Source organism: Camelus ferus, chromosome 6 (assembly GCF_009834535.1).
Source record: "Camelus ferus isolate YT-003-E chromosome 6, BCGSAC_Cfer_1.0, whole genome shotgun sequence".
NCBI lineage: Eukaryota > Metazoa > Chordata > Mammalia > Artiodactyla > Camelidae > Camelus > Camelus ferus.
The window spans coordinates 59,072,169-59,095,546 of record NC_045701.1 but is presented as its reverse complement, the minus strand read 5'-3'; the positions used below and the strand labels follow the sequence as shown (position 1 = coordinate 59,095,546).

General features: G+C 34.4%; 1 protein-coding gene across 3 annotated transcripts in view; it reads right to left on the bottom strand.

Moving 5' to 3' along the window:
• Positions 1–3,282: 3,282 nt before the first annotated feature.
• The window catches only part of PCNX4 (pecanex 4), a 38,904-nt gene continuing 18,808 nt past the window's right edge, over positions 3,283–23,378 (bottom strand). For 2 of the 3 annotated variants that reach the window (XM_032482134.1, XM_014560140.2), the window contains exons 7-11: positions 20,398–20,758; positions 17,717–17,820; positions 13,685–14,718; positions 13,134–13,320; positions 3,283–4,018 (exon numbers count right to left, since the gene is read on the bottom strand). In XM_032482134.1, coding sequence (XP_032338025.1) covers positions 3,767–4,018; positions 13,134–13,320; positions 13,685–14,718; positions 17,717–17,820; positions 20,398–20,758 — 1,938 coding nt within the window. In that variant the 3' untranslated portion in view covers positions 3,283–3,766. The remainder of the gene's footprint in view (positions 4,019–13,133; positions 13,321–13,684; positions 14,719–17,716; positions 17,821–20,397; positions 20,759–23,378) is intronic. The other variant, XM_032482133.1, reaches the window with a different exon arrangement.

Below are 23,378 nucleotides of genomic sequence, written 5' to 3'. Positions count from 1 at the left end.
TACGTGAATAAAGAAATGCCCAAAGTAAATTAAGTGTAACTTTCCAAAGGTCACAGAGCTAGTAGAAGGTAAAGCCTGAGTTAAACTCAGTTCAGGAAGACTCCATTGGCAACTCCTTACTTTCGTTATTATAATTAATTTTACTTTAATCTTTAGCACCTTACAGGAGAAAACATGCATAGGCCACAAAAGAAAATCAAATATTCCTTGACTGTTTACTGTCAAGGGAGGTATAAGAGGGGAAGAAAAACATGGTTCTTATTTATAAGCAGTTCACTGTTTAGCTATGGGCAAAGTAACACCCATAAAATAACTGTGGAATAGTTTTTGGAGAAGTTGGAGGCCACCCTGGTGGCTGTACTTTGGTGGAGGAGGTTGGGAAGGTGGTACATGGTGGGGTTATACCATGGGACACAGCAAGTAAAAGCCATGGAATAAATGCACACATGGCAACATGGATATATCCTAAAGCATGGTGATGAGTGAAAAAAGTAAATGATGAACTATAACACAATCCTGTTTACATACACTTAAATTTATGTGCATAGAGGATAGTGGTCATTTTGCCCACAGTGGGTCCAGATAATGGAGTTATTAAACATAAGCTTGAAAATTATGTTTAGTACTTTTAAAGATATAAAACGCAAGATTGAGAAATTTAGCAGCAACCTAAATGTCCACTGATGAATGGATAAAGCTGTGGCATATGTACACAATGCAATATTGCTCAGCCATAAAAATAATCTTGCCACTTGAGACATGGATGGATCTAGAGGGTAATATGCTAAGTGAAATAAGTCAAAGTCAAATACCACATGATCTCATTTATACATGGAGTTTAAAAAACAAAACAGAATAAAAAGCATGCATAGATACAGAGAACAAATGGCTGGGTGTGGTGGGGAGGGTTGGGGGCAAAACAGGTGAAAGGGATTAAGAGGTATAAACTTCTAGTTATAAACCCCTATGGGTTTCTTCCTATTGTCTATTGTTTCTCTTGGATTTTGATCATGTTGTCTTATCTCCTCAGGTGCTTTTAGATTGTCTAACATAAATATGAAAAATTATAAAAATAACTTAAAAGGTCCAGAGAAGATTGACATTTGCTCTGATTAGTAGCTAGGTACATTACAAATCCAGGGTCACCTTAATTCAGTTTTAGGGACTGAAAAGATTCAAACTGCATCTATTCTTTTGTTCACCCTTACAATGAGGATGTAGTCTTTGAGGTCCCAATCCACTGTGTGCTCAGTTACTAGGGTCCCTTCTTCCTTGGAGAGCTCTGAACTCCAATTTTTAACCCTCTAACTTAGTAGCTAGGATGCCAAAAATGTTAGTTATCTTCTCAGCCACCTCTTCCTGAATTGGCAAATGCTCCTAGAAGAAAAGCAGCTCAAAAGCTGAGCTCAGGTCTCTAAGTTTCATTTCTACCTTGGATCTTGGTGATGTAATTCTTCACTGTCTTCTTGGTTCTCTGATATCTTAAGCAGATTTAAAAATATAATTTTGCCCAGCCAGTTCTCTATGAGATGCCTGATGTGAATTACCGATGAACTACTAAGAGTGAAAGTCAAAAAAGCTGGTTTTAGAGAAAATTTGGTGGAGATGGAGATAAGTTACACATACAGGTTTGATGCTAAGAGAAGCTGAGCTAGGTACCTGTGTTTGAACAGCATCAAATTATTGCTGATATTTTAGATCTTGGGAGTGAATGAGGTTGTCCACTGTGAATGTAGAATAAGAAGAGGGGGCCTGAACCAGTTGTTAAGAAATTCCAAAATTTAGAGTTAAGGTAGAAAAGGAAAAGCAGCCAAGGTGGTTGAGAAGGAGTAGTCAGGGATATGAGACGAAAATGAAGATAATGGAAAGGAAAAAAAAAAAAAAAAAAGAAAAAAAGAAAAAAGGATAAGTAAGATGAGAATATAAAAGTAACTACAATTTAAACTTGAACAGCACTGGGGTTAATCTACATATAGTATTCATGGATTGAACCAACTGCAGACCGGGTAGTACCTTAGTATTTACTAATGAAAAATATCCATATGCAAGTGGACATACACAGTTCAAACCTGCATTGTTCAAGGGTCAACTGTAGTTGGTTTGACAATATGAAGGTAAATAATGACCTTAATAAAAACCTTCTTTATTTGGGGGGATAGTAGAGATGGAATCCAGACTGGAATGGTCTGACAAGTGAATGAAGATGAGGAAACTTGGCCAGGAATGAAATGGAGAGACATGGGAGCAGTTTGAGAAGAATAAAAGGTAAAGGGAAAGCATGGCTTGGCATTATTATAATAGTGAAAATCTTTAAACAACTTAAAATGCCCAGTATTGGGGGGATAGTCTAATAAACTGTTGTATCTGTCAATGTTAGCCAATCATTAAAACTGATAGTGTTTTTAATGATATGAGAACATCTTCTATGTGACATATATATATATATATACACACACACATATAATTTTCTAGCTAGTAAATCACAGTTATGTAAATCATAAGCCTGAGATCTAAACTCAGATGTAATACCATCTTAATAACTATACTATATTGCTTTCCCCCAAATGACTAACACACAAATCTCATGAATTCATTAATTGAAATCAGTTCAAAAGTTGTTATCCTTTAACATTGCTGTATTGAACTGTTCCACATAACAAATAAATGGAATAATAGTAATAAAAACCTAATTGGTACATTTCAAATCATTTCAATAATTTCTAAAAGAATATACTACTGTACTACCAACCTAGGAGGCTACTATAGATTAAATAAGGTGGAAATAAAGTAAGGGGTAGAGGAAATTCATGTCTCAAATGACACAGATTCATTGCTCATCCCCCTTAGGAGGAACATGCAAAAAGTTCCTAAGCAGCAAGAGGATGAAAATAAAATAGTGATCACATTAAGAAAAAATTTCTCTCATGTCTTTCTGCCTTGAGTTTAGATACCTTAAGACGCTTGTAACTGGTAGTCCTATTAGATAAGGACTGAAGCAGTATATTCAGTTGAAAAGAAACGCAGAAGGACCCAGATTGAAAGAATGGCTTCTATAGTCACAAGCAGATTGCCCTAATGTTGCTAATCCTGTGAGTATTCACATGATGAATGGGATGAACTCTTTTCCTTTCACATGTATCAAAAGGACACTTGGAAGAAAAAAGATTTTTTTTAAAGAGATTTGACTAAAATTTTTGAAGATTTTTGAATTGAAGTAAAGAAAAGAAAATACATAGATTATGTGAAAACATTCAGACCATGTTAAATGTTATAACAGTACAAAGTTTGAAAATACTATAAAATTTAATTATATTTGAAATAAATATATATACATTATGTAACCTTCAATAGGATCCATTAGCATCTTAAAAACAATATGTGTATCTTTTAAGTATGTAAAAATTACATAGCTGTTGACACCTCTAAGGCAAGTCACTTATCATCACACATTTAAGAAAGCATTAAAAAACTATCTAATCTTATACAAATGCTTTACATTTACCAAAGCCTACCACAATCTATAGGGCACAAATATTGGCCAACTAGTTCTAACTTTTATGTTAGACATAAAGTTGTTGTTGTTTTAAACCATTGAGATATCTAAGAGAATCAACTTTACAGAGCTTAGCTTTTCTCAGGCATGTGACTTGTGGAAGGAGAGAGGGAAGTCCAGTGAAGTTATGAGGAATCACACTGTTACTTTTCTAGAGTGAAAAAATAAAAACATCTCATTTGATGATAATACATTTACAAGTCAAAATGGGCTCTAAAACAAACGTATATGGAGAGGTTTTGAAGAATAAATTGGATATCCCAGGGGAGGATCAGCCGCTTGTACTGTAAGGTTTCTTAAGAGAAGTGGATGAGCTTGTATACTGTAACGCTCCTCATCATCATTTGTGGCATAAAGCAATTCCCATGAAAGATTGGCCCACTGACCTCTAACAGCTTCAGTGTTTAACTTCCCGATTTGGATCAGTAATTCTTGAAGGGTAAGTACTCTCCCAGTGTAAACTCCCTGCAAAGAATAAAGGAGGTGGGAGGGAGTGAAAAATAAGAGAGATAACATTCAGGCCTTTATATTTTATACAAACTTAGAGAAAAATTCTATTGTAGTTAGGCAAACAGAAAGTGGTGTTATCAAAATGTACACACAAGTTACTTGTCTTCAGAATCAAGAATCACTTCTATTCGGTAGTTCTCTGAGTAAGTATGAGAAAGAAAGTTCCCTGACAGACACTGCACTCATTTCTCTCTCCTTTCCTCTCTATTCCCTCACCCCATCCGGCCTCAGCAATGCATAAGTCATAACTACTAGTCAGTGAACAGTCATCCAATAGACTCTTTTTAAAAAATAGCTTTACTGAGATAAAATTCACATCCCATATAATTTACGGATGTAAAATGTACAATTCAATGGCTTTTTAGTATATTCAGATATGTACAGCTATCTCCACAGTCAATTTTAGAACATTTCCATGACCTCAAAAAGAAACCCTGTGCTCTTTAGCTATTAGCCTATACCTTAATGCCCCCAGTCCTAAACAAAAAAATTTTTTTTAAGATTCCACATATGAGATTATATGGTACTTATCTTTTTCTGTCTGACTTACTTCACTTAACATAAAACCTCTAAGGAGGTTTATCCATGCTGTCACAAATAGCAAGATTTCTTTTTTTTTATCGTTGAGTAATAGTGTGTGTGTGTGTGTGTGTGTGTGTGTGTGTGCGTGTGTTTTCTTTATCCATTCATCCATAAGTGACACTTCGGTTGTATCCATGTCTTGGCTATTATAAATAATGCTGCAATGAACATGGGGGTACAGGTATCTTTTTGAGTTAGTGTTTTCATTTCCTTTGAATAAGCACTTAAAAGTGAACTTGCTGGATCATATATATGGTAGTTCTATTTTTAATTTTTTGAGGAATGTCCATATTGTTTTCCATAGTGACTGCATTAACTTATATTCCCACCAAAGGTACACAAGGATTCCCGTTTCTCCACATCCTAGCCAACATTTGTTATTTCTTGTCTTTTTGTTAAGAACCATTCTAACAGGTATGAGGTGACAGTGGCTTTGATTTTCATTTCCCTGATGATAGTGATGTTGAAAATCTTTTCATATACCTGTTGGCAATCTATATATCTTCTTTGGAAAAATGCAGATTCAGTCTATTCAGATCCCTTGACCATTTAAAGATCAGACTGATTTTCTGCTAAAGTATATAAGTTTTTTATATACTGGGTATTAATCCCTTATTAGATATATGTTTTGCAAATATTTCTCCCACTTTGTAGGTTGTCTTTTCAATTTGTTGATGATTTTCTTTGCTATGCTGAAGCTTTTTAGTTTGAAGTAGGCGCACATGTTTATTTTTGCTTTTCTTGTCAAATTCAAAAAAAAATCATCACCAAGACTGATGTTAAGGCTTTGCTTACCTATGTTTACACAGTCGTTACCATCCATGTTTTCTTCTAGGAGGAGTTTATGGTTTCAGGTCTTATGTTTAAGTCTTTAATCCATTTTGAGTTAACTTTTTTGTATGGTATAAGACAGTGGTCCAATTTCACTCCTTTGCAAATGTGGCTGTCTAGTTTTCCAAACACCATTTATTGAAGACACTGTCCTTTGCCCACTGCATATCCTTTGTTGTAAATTGACCATATATGTGTGGACTCTCTATTCTGTTTTACTGACCTATGTGTCTGTTTTTATGCCAATACCACACTGTTTTAATCACTATGGCTCTGTAATAAAGTTTGAAATGAGGAAGCATAATGCCTTCAGCTTTGTTCTTTCACAAGATTGCTTCGGGTAATTGGGATCTTCTGTGGTTTCATACAAATTTTAGGATTGTTTGTTCTATTTCTGTAAAAAAGGCCATTGGATTTTGACAGGGATGGCAATGAATCTGTAGATCACTTTGGGTAGTATGAACGTTTTAACAATGTTAATTCTTCCAATCCATGAGCATGGAATATCTTTCCATTTATTTGTGTCTTCTCTCATCACGCCGTATAGTTTTTATTATCTTTCACATCCTTTAAAAAATTTATTCCTTGGTTTCCATAATTTCTCTTTCTCATAGTTCTTTGTTAGTGTATAGAAATGCAACAGATTTATATATATTAATTTTGTATGCTGCAAATTTACCAAATTCATTGATGAGTTCCAGTAATTTTTTGGTGGTGCCTTTAGGATTTTCTATGTATATGATCATCTCATCTGCAAACAGTCACAGCTTCATTTCTTCCTTTGCAACTTGGATTCCTCTTATTTCTTTTTCTTATCTGACTGCTGTGGCTAGGACTTCTAATACTATGTTGAATAAAAGTGGCAAGAGTGGGAATACTTGTTATGTTCCTGATCTTACAGGAAATATTTTCACCATTGAGTATGATATTAGCTGTGGGCCTCTCATATATGGCCTTTGTTATGTTGAGGTATGTTCCCTTTATACCTACTTTGTTAAGAATTTTTATCATAAATGAATGTTGAATTTTGTCAAAAGCTTTTTCTGCATCTATTGAGATGGTCATACGATTTTTATTCTTTAATTTGTTTATGTGGTGTATCACATTGATTGATTTACAGATATTGAACCATCCTTGGATCCTTGGGTAAATCCCACTTGATCATGGTGTATGATTCTTTTAATGCATTGTAGAATTCAGTTAGCTAATATTTTGTTGAGGATTTTTGCATTTTTGTTCATCAGTGATATTGGCCTATAATTTTCTTTTTTTCTTTTTTCTTCTTCTTCTTCTTTTTTTTTTTTTTTTTTGGTGATATCCTTGTCTAGTTTTGGTATCAGGGTGACGGTGACCTCATAGAATGAGTTTGGAAGCACTCGCTCCTTTGCAATTTTTGGAATAATTTAAGAAGGACAGATGTTAACTCTTCTCGAAATGTTTGGTAGAATTCACCTGTGAATTCATCTAGTCTTGGACTTCTATTTATTGGGAGTTTCTTTATTACTGATTCAATTTCATTACTGGTAATTATTCTATTCATATTTTCTATTTCTTCCTGGTTCAGTCTTGGGTGATTGTACATTTATAGGATTTGTCCATTTCTTCCAGGCTGTCCATTTTATTGGCATATAGTCATGTGCAGTAATCTCTTATGATCCTTTGTATTTATGTGTTGTCAGTTATAACATCTCCCTTTTCATTTCTGACTATTGATTTTAGCCCCTTCTCTTTTTCTTAAAGAGTCTGGCTAAAGCTTTATTAATTTTGTTTATCTTTTCAAAGAACCAGCCCTAAGTTTCATTGAGCTTTTCTATTATTTTTTTAAGTCTCTATGTCATTTATTTCTGCTCTGATTTTCCTTCCTCCCTCCCTTTCTTCTAACTTTGCAGTTTGTTTGCTCTTCTTTTTCTAGTTCTTTTAGGCATAAGGCTCATTGTTTATGTGAGATTTTTCTTCTTCCCTGAAGTAGGCTTGTGTCACTATAAATTTCTCTCTTAGAACTGCTTTTACTGCATCACACAGATTTTGGATCATTGTGTTTTTGTTTTCATCTGTTTCCAGGTTTTTTTTTTTTTTTTTTTCCTCTTTGATTTCTTCAGTGATCCACTGTCTTTTCAGTAGTATACAGTTTAGCCTCCAGGTGTTTGTGGGTTTTTTTTTTTTGGTAGCTTTTTTTTCTTGTAGTTAATTTCTAGTCTTCTAGTGTCATGGTTGGAAAAGAAGCCTAATATGATTTTGATTTTCTTAAATGTACTGAGATTTGTTTCATGGCTAGCATGTGATATACCCTAGAGAATGTTTCATGTGCACTTGAAGAGAATGTGTATTCTGCTGCTTTTGCATGGAATGTTCTATATATATATCTATTAAGCCAATTTGGTTTAATGGGTTATTTAAGACCAGTGGTTCCCACTGATCTTCTGTCTGGATGATCTGTCCATTGATGTAAGTGGGGTATTAAAGTCCCTTACTCTTATTGTGTTACTGTCAATTTCTCACTTTATGTCTGTTAGTATTTGCTTTAAGTATTTAGGTGCATCTATGTTGGGTGCATAATATTTACAATTGTTATACTGTCTTGTTGGATTGATCTGTTGATCATTATGTAATGTCCTTCTGTCTCTTGTTACAGTCTTTGATTTAAAGTCTTTTTTGTCTGATATAAAGCATTGCCACCCCAGATTTCTTTGGGGAAAATAACCCCATTTACAATTGCATCAAAAAGAATAAAATATCTAGGAATAAATCTAACTAAGGAGGTAAAAGACCTGTACTCATAAAACTGTAAGACAATGATGAAAGAAACAGAAGATGACACAAACAGATGGAAAGAGATACCATGTTCATGGTTTGAAACAATTAATATTGTTAAAATGACCATATTACTCAAGACAATCTACTGATTCAATCCTTATCAAAATACCAATGGCATTCTTCACATAACAAGAAGAAATAATTCCCAAGTTTGTACAGAAACACAAAAGACCCTGAATAGTGAAAACAATCTTGAGAAAGAAAAATAAAGCTAGAGGTATCATGTTCCCTGAATTCAAAATATATACTAAAGCTACAGTAATCAAAAGTATGGTATTGGCACAAAAATGACACACAGATCAATGGAACAGAACAGAGAGCCCAGAAAGGAACCCACACTTATGTGGGCAATTAATCTATGATAAAGGAAGCAAAAATATACAGTAGGAAAAAGACAGCCTCTTCAATAAATGGTGTTGGGAAAACTGGACAACTACATGCAAATGAATGAAACTAGACCACTCTCTCACACCATGTACAAAAGTAAATTCAAAATAAATGAAAGACTTAATCAGAAGACCTGAAATCATAAAAATTCTAGATGAAAACATAGGCAGTCAGCTCTATGACATTGGTCTTAGTAATGTTTTTTTTTTTTTTTTTGAATATGTCTCCTTACACAAGAGAAACAAACACAAAAGTGAACAACTAGGACTACATCAAACTAAAAAAGCTTTTGAACAGCAAAGGAAACTCACAAAATGCAAAGGCCACCTACTGAATGGCAGAAGATATTTGCAAGTAATATGTCTGATAAGGTGTTAATGTCCAAAATATACACAGAACTCATACAACTCAACATCAATTTAAAAATGAGCAGAGGACATGAATAGATGTTTTTCCAAAGAAGACATACAGATAACCTACAGGTACATGAAAAGATACTCAACACTGCTGATCATCAGAGAAATGCAAATCAAAACCACAATGAGATATCCTCTCACACCTGTCAGAATGGCTATTATCAAAAAGACAATAAATAACAAGTGTTGGTGAGGATGTGGAGAAAAGGAAACCCTTGTACACTGTTTGTGAGAATGTAAATTGGTGCAACCATTATGGAAAATAGTATGAAGGTCCCTCAAAAAATTCAAAATAGATCTACATATGACCCAACAATTCCATTCCTGGGTATTTATCTAATTAGAAAAAAATATATATATGCATCCTTATGTTCACTGCAGCATTATTTATAATAGCCAAGCTACGGAAGCAACCTAAGTGCCTATCAACAGATGACTGGATAAGGAAGACATGGTATATATACACGATGGAATATTAATCAGCCATAAAAAAGAATAAAATCTTTCCATCCAACAACATGGATGAACCTAGAGGCTATTATACTAAGTGCAATGTCAGACAAAGACAAATACTGTACAATTTTGCTTGTATGTGGAATCTAAAAAACAAAACAGAAAAAGAGTTATAGACATAGGAAATGAACAAGTGCTTCCCAAAGGAAAGGGAGGAGAGGAAGGGGATAGAAGGAGGAAAGAAATAGGTGAGGGAGACTGAGGTACAAACTTACCAAAAAAAAAAAAATTTATTCCTAGGTATTTTATTCTTTCTGATGCAATTATATATGGACTGTATTCTTTTGTTTTGTTTTGTTTTGTTTTAACATTTTTTATTGATTTATAATCATTTTACAATGTTGTGTCAAATTCCAGTGTTCAGCACAATTTTTCAGTCATTCATGGACATATACACACTCATTGTCACATTTTTTTCTCTGTGAGTTATCATAACATTTTGTGTATATTTCCCTGTGCTATACAGTGTAATCTTGTTTATCTATTCTACAATTTTGAAATCCCAGTCTATCCCTTCCCACCCTCCACAACCCTGGCAACCACAAGTCTGTATTCTCTGTCTGTGAGTCTATTTCTGTCCTGTATTTACACTTTGTTTTTGTTTGTTTGTTTTTGTTTTTGTTTTTTAGATTCCACATATGAGTGATCTCATATGGTATTTTTCTTTCTCTTTCTGGCTTACTTCACTTAGAATGACATTCTCCAGGAGCATCCATGTTGCTGCAAATGGCATTATGTTGTTGGTTTTTATGGCTGAGTAGTATTCCATTGTATAAATATACCACCTCTTCTTTATCCAGTCACCTGTTGATGGACATTTAGGCTGTTTCCATGTTTTGGCTATTGTAAATAGTGCTGCTATGAACATTGGGGTGCAGGTGTCATCCTGAAGTAGGGTTACTTCTGGATACAAGCCCAGGAGTGGGATTCCTGGGTCATATGGTAAGTCTAGTCCTAGTCTTTTGAGGAATCTCCACACTGTTTTCCATAGTGGCTGCACCATACTGCATTCCCACCAGCAGTGTAGGAGGGTTCCCCTTTCTCCACAGCCTCTCCAGCATTTGTCATTTGTGGATTTTTGAATGACGGCCATTCTGACTGGTGTGAGGTGATACCTCATTGTAGTTTTGATTTGCATTTCTCTGATAATTAGTGATATTGAGCATTTTTTCATGTGCCTTTTGTATGGACTGTATTCTTGATTTCTCTTTCTGATCATTTGTGATTAGTGTGTAAGATTTTCTATATATAATATCACATCTTCCGCAAATAGTGACAGTTTTACTTCTTCCTCTCTAATCTGGATGCTTTTGTTTCTTTTTCTTGCCTTAAGTGCTCTGGCTAGGACTTCCAAAACTATGCTGAATAAAAGGGATGGGAGTGGGTATTCTTGTCTTGTCCCTGATCTTAGAGGAAAAGCTTTCAGCTTCTCACTGACAAGTATTATGTTACCTGTGGGCTGTCACATATGGTCTTTATTATGTTGAGGTTGATTCCCTCTATATTCACTGTGTTTCCCACTTTGTTTAGTTCTTTAATCAGGATTTCCTTCAGTCCTTTGAACATACGTATAATGGTTACTTTGAAATCTTTGTTCAATCTGACATTTGGTCACTCTCACAGGCCATTTCCGTCACCTGTCCCACCCCACCTCACTTCCCCTGTGTATGTGTCAGACTTTCCTGTGTCTTTCCCCATGTCTCATAATTTTTGTTGAAAATTGAACATTTTAGATAACACTCTAGCAATTCTGGGTACTGACCTATCCCAGGCCTTGTTATTGTTATTTGCATATTTACTTGGTGAATGGCTGGATGACTTTAGTGAAGTTAATCCCTATCTCCCCCCAAATGAGAAAGTCTCTGATACTGTTTCTCAGGGAGTGCAGCCTTGTGAATGCCCACAGTTACAATGAGACGGCAGTGATTTTGGCAGAGTTCTCCTTTTTTAAATAGTCACACCTAGCTGGTGGCTCTACATTTTCTACAATGACCTGCGACCTAAATTGCTCCAAAAGCTGATCCAATTAAATTTGGGCTCCTCTGAAAGAATAGTTTTGGAGGTCAATGTTTGAAGTTTGTTTTGACCCCTGGAGGGCTCTTCTCTGCTATTTCTTTCCCTGGTTCTCTCTGTTAATCTCTCTAGCCTACAGTTTAACTTGGATCTCAAGTGATTTTACCAATTGCCTCTAACCACTTTTTACCACAACAGCCACTATTTTTGAGAACATCTTAAGCTTCGGTGGGTCCACACTATGTGCAAATGTCACTTCCTCTGGAAAGAGATCTGGAGCTTTTCTTTTTTTTTCTTCAAATGGTTTGCTTCTTCTAGTGGGCAAAATCTCTGAGCCAGAGCTCTGTAACTGGGGGGTAAGACAATGGCTTACTTCTCTCTGAGTGACACCTGTGCTTTAGGACTTACGTGTTTGGTAGAAGAGGAGCAGTAAACTCAGGTCTTCTTGGCTTGCCTCTCCCAGTGTGCAACCTTCACCTTACAGGTAGGCAAGGGGCATCAGAGCCCCACTATTCTCACTGGAACCATGCCCAGTTAAAGCCTCCATCCAACAAGTTGGGGTGGCCAGAAGGGAGTTCCCACCTCTTGACTACACATGTTTAGAAACAAGTCTCACAATAGGCAGGTAGGAGTAAGATGAGAAGTTCTGATGTCCTTCCTCTTTTAGGTAAATAGTCCTCCAACTGGGAATTGAGGGGAGAGGGAGCCCTGTGTTCTTGGCAATACCATTCTGAGTGGAGTTTCTGCCTTGCTGAGCTGGGAGGGCATAAGTGTTGTTCAATAATACAGTCTCTAACTGTTCTTCCTAGGTTTTAGTAGATTTTCTTGAATAAATGTTTTTTCACTTGCTATATGCCTTTAGGACCATTTCCAAGACTGCAAATTGTTATCTTTTAAAAATAACTTTCATCATTTTCATTGGGAAGAGCATTTGCAGTAATACCAGACACAGAACCCACAATAAGCCTGTAACACTGAATCTTTCATATTGCATACACTCAATGACATTTTAAATGCAACGAGAATAGTACTTAATCTTTAAAAAGTCATTCCTTATTTAGAGTCTTCCTATATTTTCACAAGTCAGATCTGCTTCAAAGCATGAATGTCAGCAAGAGAAATACTTTGCCACTTATAAATTAATTTTTCTTCTAGGAGTCAAACCCAAATTGATAATTCATACACTTTATACTGTCATAACTATAATCCATCTAGTCAAATATGCTATATAGCAGATTACATTTACTTGACTATCTTATAGCTTAGTTATTGCACAATGGCTATACAGCATTCTTAATTGGCACTTATTAGGTTTGCAAAGTAAATAATCAGTCATTCTAGGACTGGGTTATGTTGACCATAAAGTCTTGATTACAAATGCCTTAATATTATAATTACTATATCCATAAGTAGAATATTATATCTCTATAACTTAGATCAAATACCTTATAAATGATTTCTGTTCTTTAAGGTTAATATATAAAAATCATTCAAAAACACATTTTTAACCTTACCATATGAGGATCATACCCCAGAGAAAACAAGTAAGGTTTTTCTTGTAAAACTGCTTCTTTCCACTTTTCATCAGATACCAAACCAATATACCAGTCACTTTCATATTCTTCAAGGCAGTTAGTCAGCTCTTTAAAGTCTTCTACTGGACCTAAACTTGCTTTATCAATCATGAGTTTCAGAGTATACCTAAATAATGGAGAAACAGAGAATTTTAGAATTCTAAAAATCAACCTTATAGATGAATAGATTTTGTTCAATCAGTATTTTTATAAGACACTGAAGTAAAATCATACACATTTCAGAAAAAAAGATCAGAGAGAAATGGTAGAGTTAAAGGGAAGAAATCTAGTAAGCAATATGAAAAATAGGTTCTCCACATAAAAAAAAAAGGAAGTTCAAAACAAAGTGTACTTCTTACACAAAACATATTTTACATTTTTAGGAAAGTGATTTTAAAATTAGAAATGAAGGAGTATCCCCTAGGTTATAAAAAAAAAAATCAACATTTTCCAGCCAATATTTCAACTTGCATGTAATCAAAAAGAATTACCTGAAAGCTTTCAGTGCTAGTTGGAACAATTCTGGCTTTTCTGTGAGCCAATCCAAGGCAACAGACCAAGGCAAAACACCGTTGTAAACTCTCAATATATGACCAGGACTAGGAATCATATTGTCTACTCCAAATAAACTAAAATAACAAGTCATTACTGCATGAACATAAAAGTCTTTTAAAACTCTGTCCTTTGCAATTTCTTCCACGACAACTGAGGCATTTTCTTCTGAATGGAAACATTCCAACTGCTTTAAAACAAACTGGTACCAGTCTTCCGGAAATAATGAGCTCATCTCCTTCACTTTGGAATTAGGCAAACAGTTAGACATCCACTCTTCAGGTAAGCTTAACAAGTGGGAATGAGAACAACTGAACTCCATGAGAGGGATGTATGCCATGTCTTCTTGTTTTCCTTTGTCAATAGCAGGGTATCCCAATACAATTGCTTTATAAAGACTATTTTCAGTAACTGTGCCTGTAGAATGATTACCAACCCTCTGTGATTCTACTGATCCTGGAATAGGCAAATTTATACCTGGCAAAATTTTCAACTGATCTTTTTCTCTTCCTTTTTTGATAGTTGGCTCTTCACCAAAAACATCATCAGACCAGTCATCCAAAGTTTCTGAATTTAAACTGTCTGTGTCTTCTGGGGATTCAGTTTGCGGTGGAGTATTCAAAGCAGGCAGAACTATTAGAGATGCTTTCCTTTTATTTTCAATTTTGTGAACATTCTCCTGCATGCTGGACCTTCTGGAACAGTACTGAACAAGTATCCACACAAGTACTTTAACAAGGTCACCTTTAAATTCTCTTAAGTTATCATGAGAATCAATTATGCCAGACAAGACATTCCTGGCATCAGAATACAGTTTCACTGGCAAAGCAGTACAGGGTGTCAAGACATTTCCAAAGTGTTCATTTATGGAACATACTCTTGCATATTCTTCTTGCTCAAAGGCACTTTCAAAAACTTCATCAACTCTTCGAGCTTCAGCAGTATGACAGGAAGTCTCTTGCAATTCTAACCCCTAAAGAGGAAATAAGTACTTAAGCTTATGATCCCTTACTACACAGAGAAAACTAACTAGTTTTGTAAATGCTCATGGATTGGATTCTCATAATAAAAATATATATAATGGAAAAAAATTCTTTAACACAAGAGCTACACCTTAATTCAAACTTAATGGCACTTAATACATTTGATGTTGGTTACAGAGATGAAGAATAATATAAAAACTCTACTAGAAATTGATAAAACAATTTTAATGCATGATGATAATTATAAGACTATATCTATAGTCAAGGTTGAATCACACTTTTAAAAATTTTTTTAAATTGTAAAAAATTGGAGGGGGAAGCAAAATTGGAGTTACACAATAGGCACAGGTTTGTATCCTTTCCATCCTGCATTATATGAGAGCATTATTCTATGGTATGGATATGCCATAATTTATTTAACCATTTCTCTCTTCTGGTCTTTAAAAAAAAAATAAAGGTTTATGTATTTGGTTATTGTCAATCTCCTCCAACTACATAAACAGCTCTCTTTTGATTACTACTATATCCTCTGTACCTAAACCAGTACCTGGCACACAGTGAAGTATGGAACAAATGTATGTTGAAAGAATGAATATTATGAATAAGTTCTTATATAAATTTTAAACACATTTTGATTTCTTCCCTAGAATGAATCACTTGAAGAGGATATGCCAGGTCACTGTTTACTATTATTATTATAATTATTGTTTATTTATTTATACATTTTTATAAAACTACCAGTGTCTTTAATAAAAGACAAGGCTTTTAGGTTGTATTATGATCCAGGGAAAGAACATGGAATGTGATATCAGAACCTGCTTTTAAACCATGGCTCTACCAGATTCTAGTACACAATCTTGAGTAGATCACTTATCCTCTAACATTCCTTTTGCTTCTTTTTCAAAGAAAAGTAATCCTAGTACATAGGGTTATGAAGATAGTAATTAAAGTCCTCTGTAAATTTTAAAGTATTATATAAATGTTAGTAGTAGCTAAGCAAGCCTATGTCCAAAAAAGTAAAAAAAAAAAAAAAGACTGCCACCATTTGTGTTCATACAACAAATGTCACAGAGCACAAAAGATCAATAAAGGTCTCACATTACTAGGTATTATAAAACTATACCATTTAAAAAACAGAACTAAATTAAGCAATGAAAACATCCTCTAAATTTTTCAGGATTTTTTGTTTTGCCTTCTCCTACTTAAGCATGTTAGACTAGAACAGTAGTTCTCAAGCTTTAGGTGAGTCAGAATTACCAGAAGGCTTGTTAAAACACAGATTGCTGGACACTCCCCCAGAGTTTCCGATTCAGTACATCCAGGGTGAGGCCTAAGAATTTCCATTTCTAACAAGTTCCCAGGAGATGTCAATATTACTAATCTGGGAGACTGCATTTGGAGAATCACGGGACTAAAGGAAAAGCTTTTTAGTTACCAGCAATTTTATCCAATCTGTGCTAAGACAAAAAAATTCATTCATTCACTGTTCACTCAACAAATATTTATTAAGGGCCTATTATGTGCTAGGCACTGTTCCAGGGGCTTAGGATACATCCTCCAAAAAGAGAGAGAGATCCCTGCTCTTGTGACATTTACATTAGAGAGTGGAGGGACACAGGCAATCAGTAATAAAATTAATAAGTAAATTACATAGTTTTTTAGAAGGTGTAAGTGCTAAGGAAATAGACAGAAAGTAAAGCAAGCAAGGAGGACTGGAAGTGTAAGCAGGTATGGGAGTGCGTATGCAATTTTAAATAGGATGGGCATAGTAGACCTCATTGATAAGGTGACATCTGAGCAAAACCTTGAAGGTGGTTAGGGAGTTAACTGTTGTGGTTATCTGAAGGAAGAGTGTTCCAGGCAGAAGGAACAGCTAATATATTGGATTACAGTAAGAAAGTTCAAGTAGTAGATGAGACCAAAGAGGGAACAGGGAGTCTCACCATTTAGGGCCTTGGCTTTCACTCTGAATGAAAGAAGAGATCAACTGTAGAATTTTGAGTAGGAAAGTAACATGATCTTACTAAGATTTTAAAGATCACTCTGATTGATAATAGGCTGTAGGGTGGCAGAAGTAGAAGCAGGGAGTCCAATTAGGAAGCACTGCAGTTACCCAGGAAAGGGACTAAGGTGGTGGAGAGCAGGGTGGTGAGAAACAGTGGGACACAGGCTACGACCTAAAGACAGAGTAAACAGGATTTCTTATTGGATTGGATGTGGGGTACAGAAGTAAACAAGGAGTCAAATATCACTGGACTAAAGCCCAAATGTTTTTGAGTTGAGCAACCAGAAGGATGGAATTGTCAGCAAGGATTGGGGCACTCTGATTTAAGAGGTCAAGGAAAAGAGAATGAACTATCAAAGGAGACTGACAAGGATTAACCGGTGAAACAAGTGAAGAGATCAGTTGTGTCAAATGCTGCTGACAAGTCAAGTAAGGTCAGGTCTGTGAACTGACCACTGGATTTAGCAATGTGACAGCCATTGCAGACTTTGTCAACAGTGGTTTTTAGTGAAGTAATAGGTAACAGGGTCAAAAACCTAGAGTAAGTTAAAGACAGAATGGGAGAAATGAAATTGGAGATATAAGCAACTCAAATGCTCTGATAGGAAGGAGAAAAACTGAGTGTTAGCAGGTAAGGGCAATGGGGTCAAAAGAAGGTTTTTATAAAGTTGAGAGTGCTTAAATGATATAGGAGTGAGGAAAATATTACTACTGAGTCCCATTTTTGAGACACTCAACTAGACAGGGATAAAAATAATACAACTGGACGAAAAGGGGGCAAGTGTACTTTGTTACTATGCTCTATTATACAATCAATACTAGTCTGCCTTTCAGTATGTGCATGTTGAAATATACTTTAAAAATCCCTAGGTGTTTTCACAGGTAATTAAAAGATACTTTTTGAAAGTGAGCTACTAAGTGATGTGTGCATAACAAACAAAATTTTTAAACATGTACTAGAGAGGTTTCAAATGCACATTGACCTTAATGTTAATACAGCAATAAGTATAGCCACATTCTAGAATCATTATCCATATTAAACGATCCTGAAAACGGCCCAAGTAATGAGACCCAGGTAAGAGGAGACCTAAAACAAATTAGAAAAAAAAAGTTAAGTAATTGTTCAAGTTTGTCTTATTTTGCCATGTGAATCTTCAAAATCAATAACTCACTGGGAACTAATTCATAACTCTTTCTACCTTCTTTTTATGTTAAGAATAAAAACAACTATTCATTGCATATAAGGAGGCATTAAATTAAGCTCTTTACAGGAACAGTTGGAAGAAAAAAATCTATAGGTGACTATATATAAGAATTCAAGGATATATTTTCCAAAAAACAACAATTTAGAACCTGCTATATAAAATCCTAAATACATGTTAAATATATTAGGAAAACATATTAAATATATATAAGCCAACTTCATATTAATGACTTAAAACATTTTGGATATTTTTATATACAAGCATATACAAATGTTTTATGGTGTTAAAAATTTACATAAAATGTTATCTACCACACTGTACAAATACTCTTAAAACTTAGTTTTTTTCTCAACATTATGTCTCTGAGACATTATGTCAACGACAAACAGCTCAGTCATTCATTGTAACTGCACTGAGAATTCACTGTCTGAATATAGCTGAATTTAAATATTCATTCTCTAACTTAAACATTTCAGATGTTTCATTTTTCACTGTTATAAATAATGATGTATAAATTATCTTTGTGCAAGTCTGCTTGTACAACATATTATGCAAAAAAGAGTTAACACAGCAGAACTGATTGCTGTCCTTTGAAAGGCCTGCTTACAAAGTTGGCTCTTGGCTGGCAACTTGAAACTTGAATTTCAAGACCGTTCACACCACCCTAACTGATAAACAATCTCTCATTGTGCCTAAACTGTTTCTGCAAAGAATATAGTTCATACTGAATACTTGCTTTCTTTTTGGGATTCTGGAATTTTGGTATGTGGCAGGCAGAGGGTGCCTACTGATCAACTCCTCAATACAAACAAGCCTTAGGCAGTGAGTCTCAAATAAGTTTCCCTGGTAGTCAACGTATTCACACATACTGTTACAATCAGTTGCTGGGGCATTAAGCATGCTGTATGTGACTCCACTGGGAGAGGACACCTGGAAGTTTTCAGCCAGTCTCTCATCCCATGTGACTTCTCCTTTGCTGTATTTGCTCTGCATCCTTTTGCCCTAATAAATCTTAGCTATGAGTACAACTATATGCTGAGTCTTGTGTGTCCTCCTAGAAAATCATCAAAATGGAAATGGTTTGGGGGCCCTCCAAAAACACATGTGTAAGAGTTTCTCTAGAACTGGAATCACTGCATCACGGAATCTAAAACTAGAATCCCTAGGCTATGGGATATGTACATCTTTACTACAGACTATTAAGTTTACTTTTCTCTGTGGCTGTATGAGTTTACACATTACCTTCTTGCAGGGTTTGAGAGTTCCTGTTCCCCATTCCCGTACCAATACTTGTTAATGTCAGTCTTTTTTGCCAATCACATGTGTGTGAAATGTTACCTCACTTTTTTTCCCCCCAGGAAATACTTTATAACACACTTCTTGATTGAATATAATTGATTGGATAATAAAGTATAATTTCTACCTCATTACTAAGATATTTATTATTTCAGATGTGAGTTAAAACTTACAGATATTTTAAAAAGTAGCATTGCACTATATAATAAAAATTAACTAGAGCTGGATAAAAGTATTAGAAGTGTAGAATATTTCCTTTAAGAAAGGGAAATGATTATTTATAAAAATTTATACTACAAAAATAAAAGTTTTTCCTAAATTATCTCATATAATAGATAATTAGAAAAGTTCAACCCCAATAAATATTTCATTAAAATTCTAATTTTAAATTGCTACTCTGCCAGGAATAAGTTTGCCAGGAAGACACTGGACATAATTAAACAAGTTTCAGGGGCTAAGGCACATGGTGGGAGACAACACACTATTGTCATCAGCTTGTACCTTATCTAAAACCAATCTTGGGAAGTACAATATAAATTTACAGTTAGTATATGATGAAATTATAAGATTATCACAAAATTATAATTACCATAAAATAAATTCATTCTCATCAAAAATGTTGTTAATATTCGCACAGCCCTTCATTTGGGAGGCTACTGATCATTGACCAAAGCTTTTATGTTACCTGCCCTCTGATCTTATCAGACTGCTTAAGTTGCTGGACAGTAACTAATAAGATACAAGCAAATTACCTTAAGCATTTCAGTGATATTATATAATGCTTGTTTTCACTCTCAGTGGGTCTAAGCTATTCCATCTACTTGGCATGAGCTCATTACAAATTCATGGAAATTTGGGGAGATAAAGGGTTTTCATGTTTCATAGTGGGACTATCACCTGATTTTATTCAAGAAAATGTTTTTTAAAATTTGTTAAATCACCCTAATGAAATTTTCCCTTAGTATTTTTATTTTATAACTTTATTTACCTCAAAATAAGGAGTAGGAGATTATACTTCTACTTTATATTTAGTCCTTCTGCCTACACATCAAAAGTATTAGAATCTGTATAATAGGTGGATCAAGACTGTTCTTTTGTGTGTTCATCCTTTTGTATTTTAAATACATTAATGAGGATTTCTTAAGCACGGCTCATTTACTTACCTAAACTTCCAGCCGCCATTGCAGACTGTAGTGCAGTGGTCAAACTAGGGACCATCTGGTAGTAGTACACTGTATCTGCACACACACAGGCTGTTGTGCCCACTACTCCTGGCCAACTCTGAACAGGTCGAGGAAACCCCACCAAGAACAAAGGAAGGGTGAACAGAGGGAGTAAGGGAGATGAGAGTAGTGTAGAAAAAACTATCAAGACCAACACGAATGGAGAGAAGACAATATTGAGTATACATAAAGTGGTGGTTGATTTTCTACGTTTTTTCTCTGTCCATGATGCCAAAAGCACAGTCACAGCAAACTGCAATTTAGAGATGAACTGAATCAGACGATCACGCATGATACCAACCTGTAGAGACATAAAAATGTCTTTTTTATTCTTAAAGACTTTTCATGAATTTTCAAGATCATATAAGAACAACTGTATAATTTTATTATTGTGCTAATATTTTTGATAAAATAGCCCTTATTTGAGATTCTTTGTTATAATTTTCTCCAATCTCACAATTAATAAATGAAACTACATTTTTTAAAGTTTGGGCTCTTCAAAAAAAAAAAGTAGTACAAAAGAGAACTGACAGAGTGCTATGTTTATCTTAAGGTTGATTAAGCTTGGCATTACATGCTAATTAAGTCATGAGACCCAGAAATAGTAAACAGTTAAGAGACTATCCTCAATTTATCCTTATTTTAGAGAGTATTTTACTGATTAAGAAATAGATATTGTGTCATATGACAAACCTCAACAGACTGAAGTCATGCTAAGTATATTTATACAAATCATGTAAAGTACGTTCTTCAATCAAAACCGAATTAAATCAACAACAGAAATAAATCTGGAAATTAAAAGACACATTCCTAAATAACCAACGGGACAAAGAAGAAATCACAAGATAAATAAGAAAATATTTTGAGATTAATGAAATACATACCAAAACCTATGATATAGCTAAAGCAGTGCTCAGAGGGAAATTTATAGCTATAAATGCCAATATTAAAGGAGCAGAAAGATCTTAAACCAGTAACTTAATCTTCCACTTTAGGAAACTAGAAAAACTACAAAACAAAAACTACAAAACTAAATCTCAAGTAAGCAGAGGTAAGGAAATAATAAAGATTAGAGCAAAAATTAATAAAATAGAGAATTTAAAAAATAGAGAAAATCAATGAGATCAACAAAAGTGACAAACCTTTAGCTAGAGTGACCAAGAAAAATACACAGAAAACTCAAATGACTAAAATCAGGAATGAAAGAGGTAACATTACCACCAATCTTAAGGAAAAATTAAAAAGGATTATAAGAGAATACCACAAACAACAGTATGCCAATAAATTAGATCACTTAGAAGAAACTGACAACTTCCTAGAAAGACATGAATTATCAAAACCGACTCAAAAAGAAATAGAAAATCTGAATAAACCTATAACAAGTAGAGAAACTGAATTAGTACTTTAAAAGCTACCCAAAGAGAAAAGCTGAGGCCCAGATGGCTTCCATACTACAAAATACCTATACTATAAGATATTTATGATATATACTAAATACCACAAACATTTAAGAATTGATATAAAATTCCCAACTCATTCTATGAGGCTAGTGCTATTTTGATATCTAAATCAAAGATATAAAAAGAAAAGAAAGCTACAGATATATATACCACACAAGAATTCTCAACAGAACACTAACCAACTGAATCCTACAACATATAAACAAGACTACAACAAGACTGAGTGAGATCTATTCCAGGAATACAACATGGGTTTAAGAACTGAAAATCAATGTATTACACCATGTTAATAGACTAAAGAACCAAAACTACATGACCATTTCAATAGACACAGAAAAGGCATTTGACAAAACCCAACACCTGTCATGATAAAAAGACTCAATGAGGAACAGAAGGGAACTTCCTCCTTGAGAAAGAGCATCTACAAAAAGCCCAGAGCTGATATCACATTTAATGGTAAAAGACTGGCATCAACTTAATGGAGAAAGACTAAATGCTTTCCTCATAAGATGTCCACTCTTACCCTTTTATTCAATGTTACACTGGAGGTTCTAGCCAGGGCAATTATGTAAGAAAAAGAAATGAAAGACATCCAGGTTGGAAAGGAAAAAGCAAAACTTATCTTTTCTATATCTAATTTGTAGATGACATGACTTATATACAGAACATCTGAAGAAATCCACTAAAAACCTATTAGAAACAATAAAATACTTCAGTGAGGTTTCAGGATATAAGATTAACATTAAAAAAATCAATCCCTCTATACTTGAGCAATAAACAACCCAAAAAATGAGTTAAGAAAGCAATCCATTAATAATATCATCAAATAAGAAAAAAATACTTAGGGCTAATATTTAATAATGTGTGAAGTGAAAACTATAAAACACTGGTGAAATAAATTAAAGAAGGTATAATTAAATGTGAAGACATGTCACTTAGATGAATGGGAAGAATTAACATTTTTAAAATAGTAATACTCCCCAAATTGATCTACAGATTCAAGTCAATCCCTATCAAAGTCTTAGATATCTTTTTGGGAAACGTGAGAAGCCAAAATCAATATTTCTATGGTAATGTAAGGGTACCAGAATAGTCAAAACCATCTTGAAAAAGAACAACAAACTCGTAAGACTCACAGTTTTAAAAACTACTTCCCAATTTTAAAACCTACTACAAAACTACAATCAAGACAGTATAGTACTGGCATAAGGATACACATATAGATGAATGAAAAAAAAAAAAAACAAGAGAGTCCAGAAATAAACCCTTACATTTGTTCTTTGATTTTTGACAAGGGTGACAAAAAAAGTCATTGAGGGAAGAATTTTTTTTTTTTCAATAAATGGTGCTGGAACAATCGAAAATCCAGATACAAAAGAATGGATTTGGAACCTGACCTCACATTATATACAAATACTAACTCCAAGTAGATCATAAACCCAAATCTAAGAGCTAAAACTG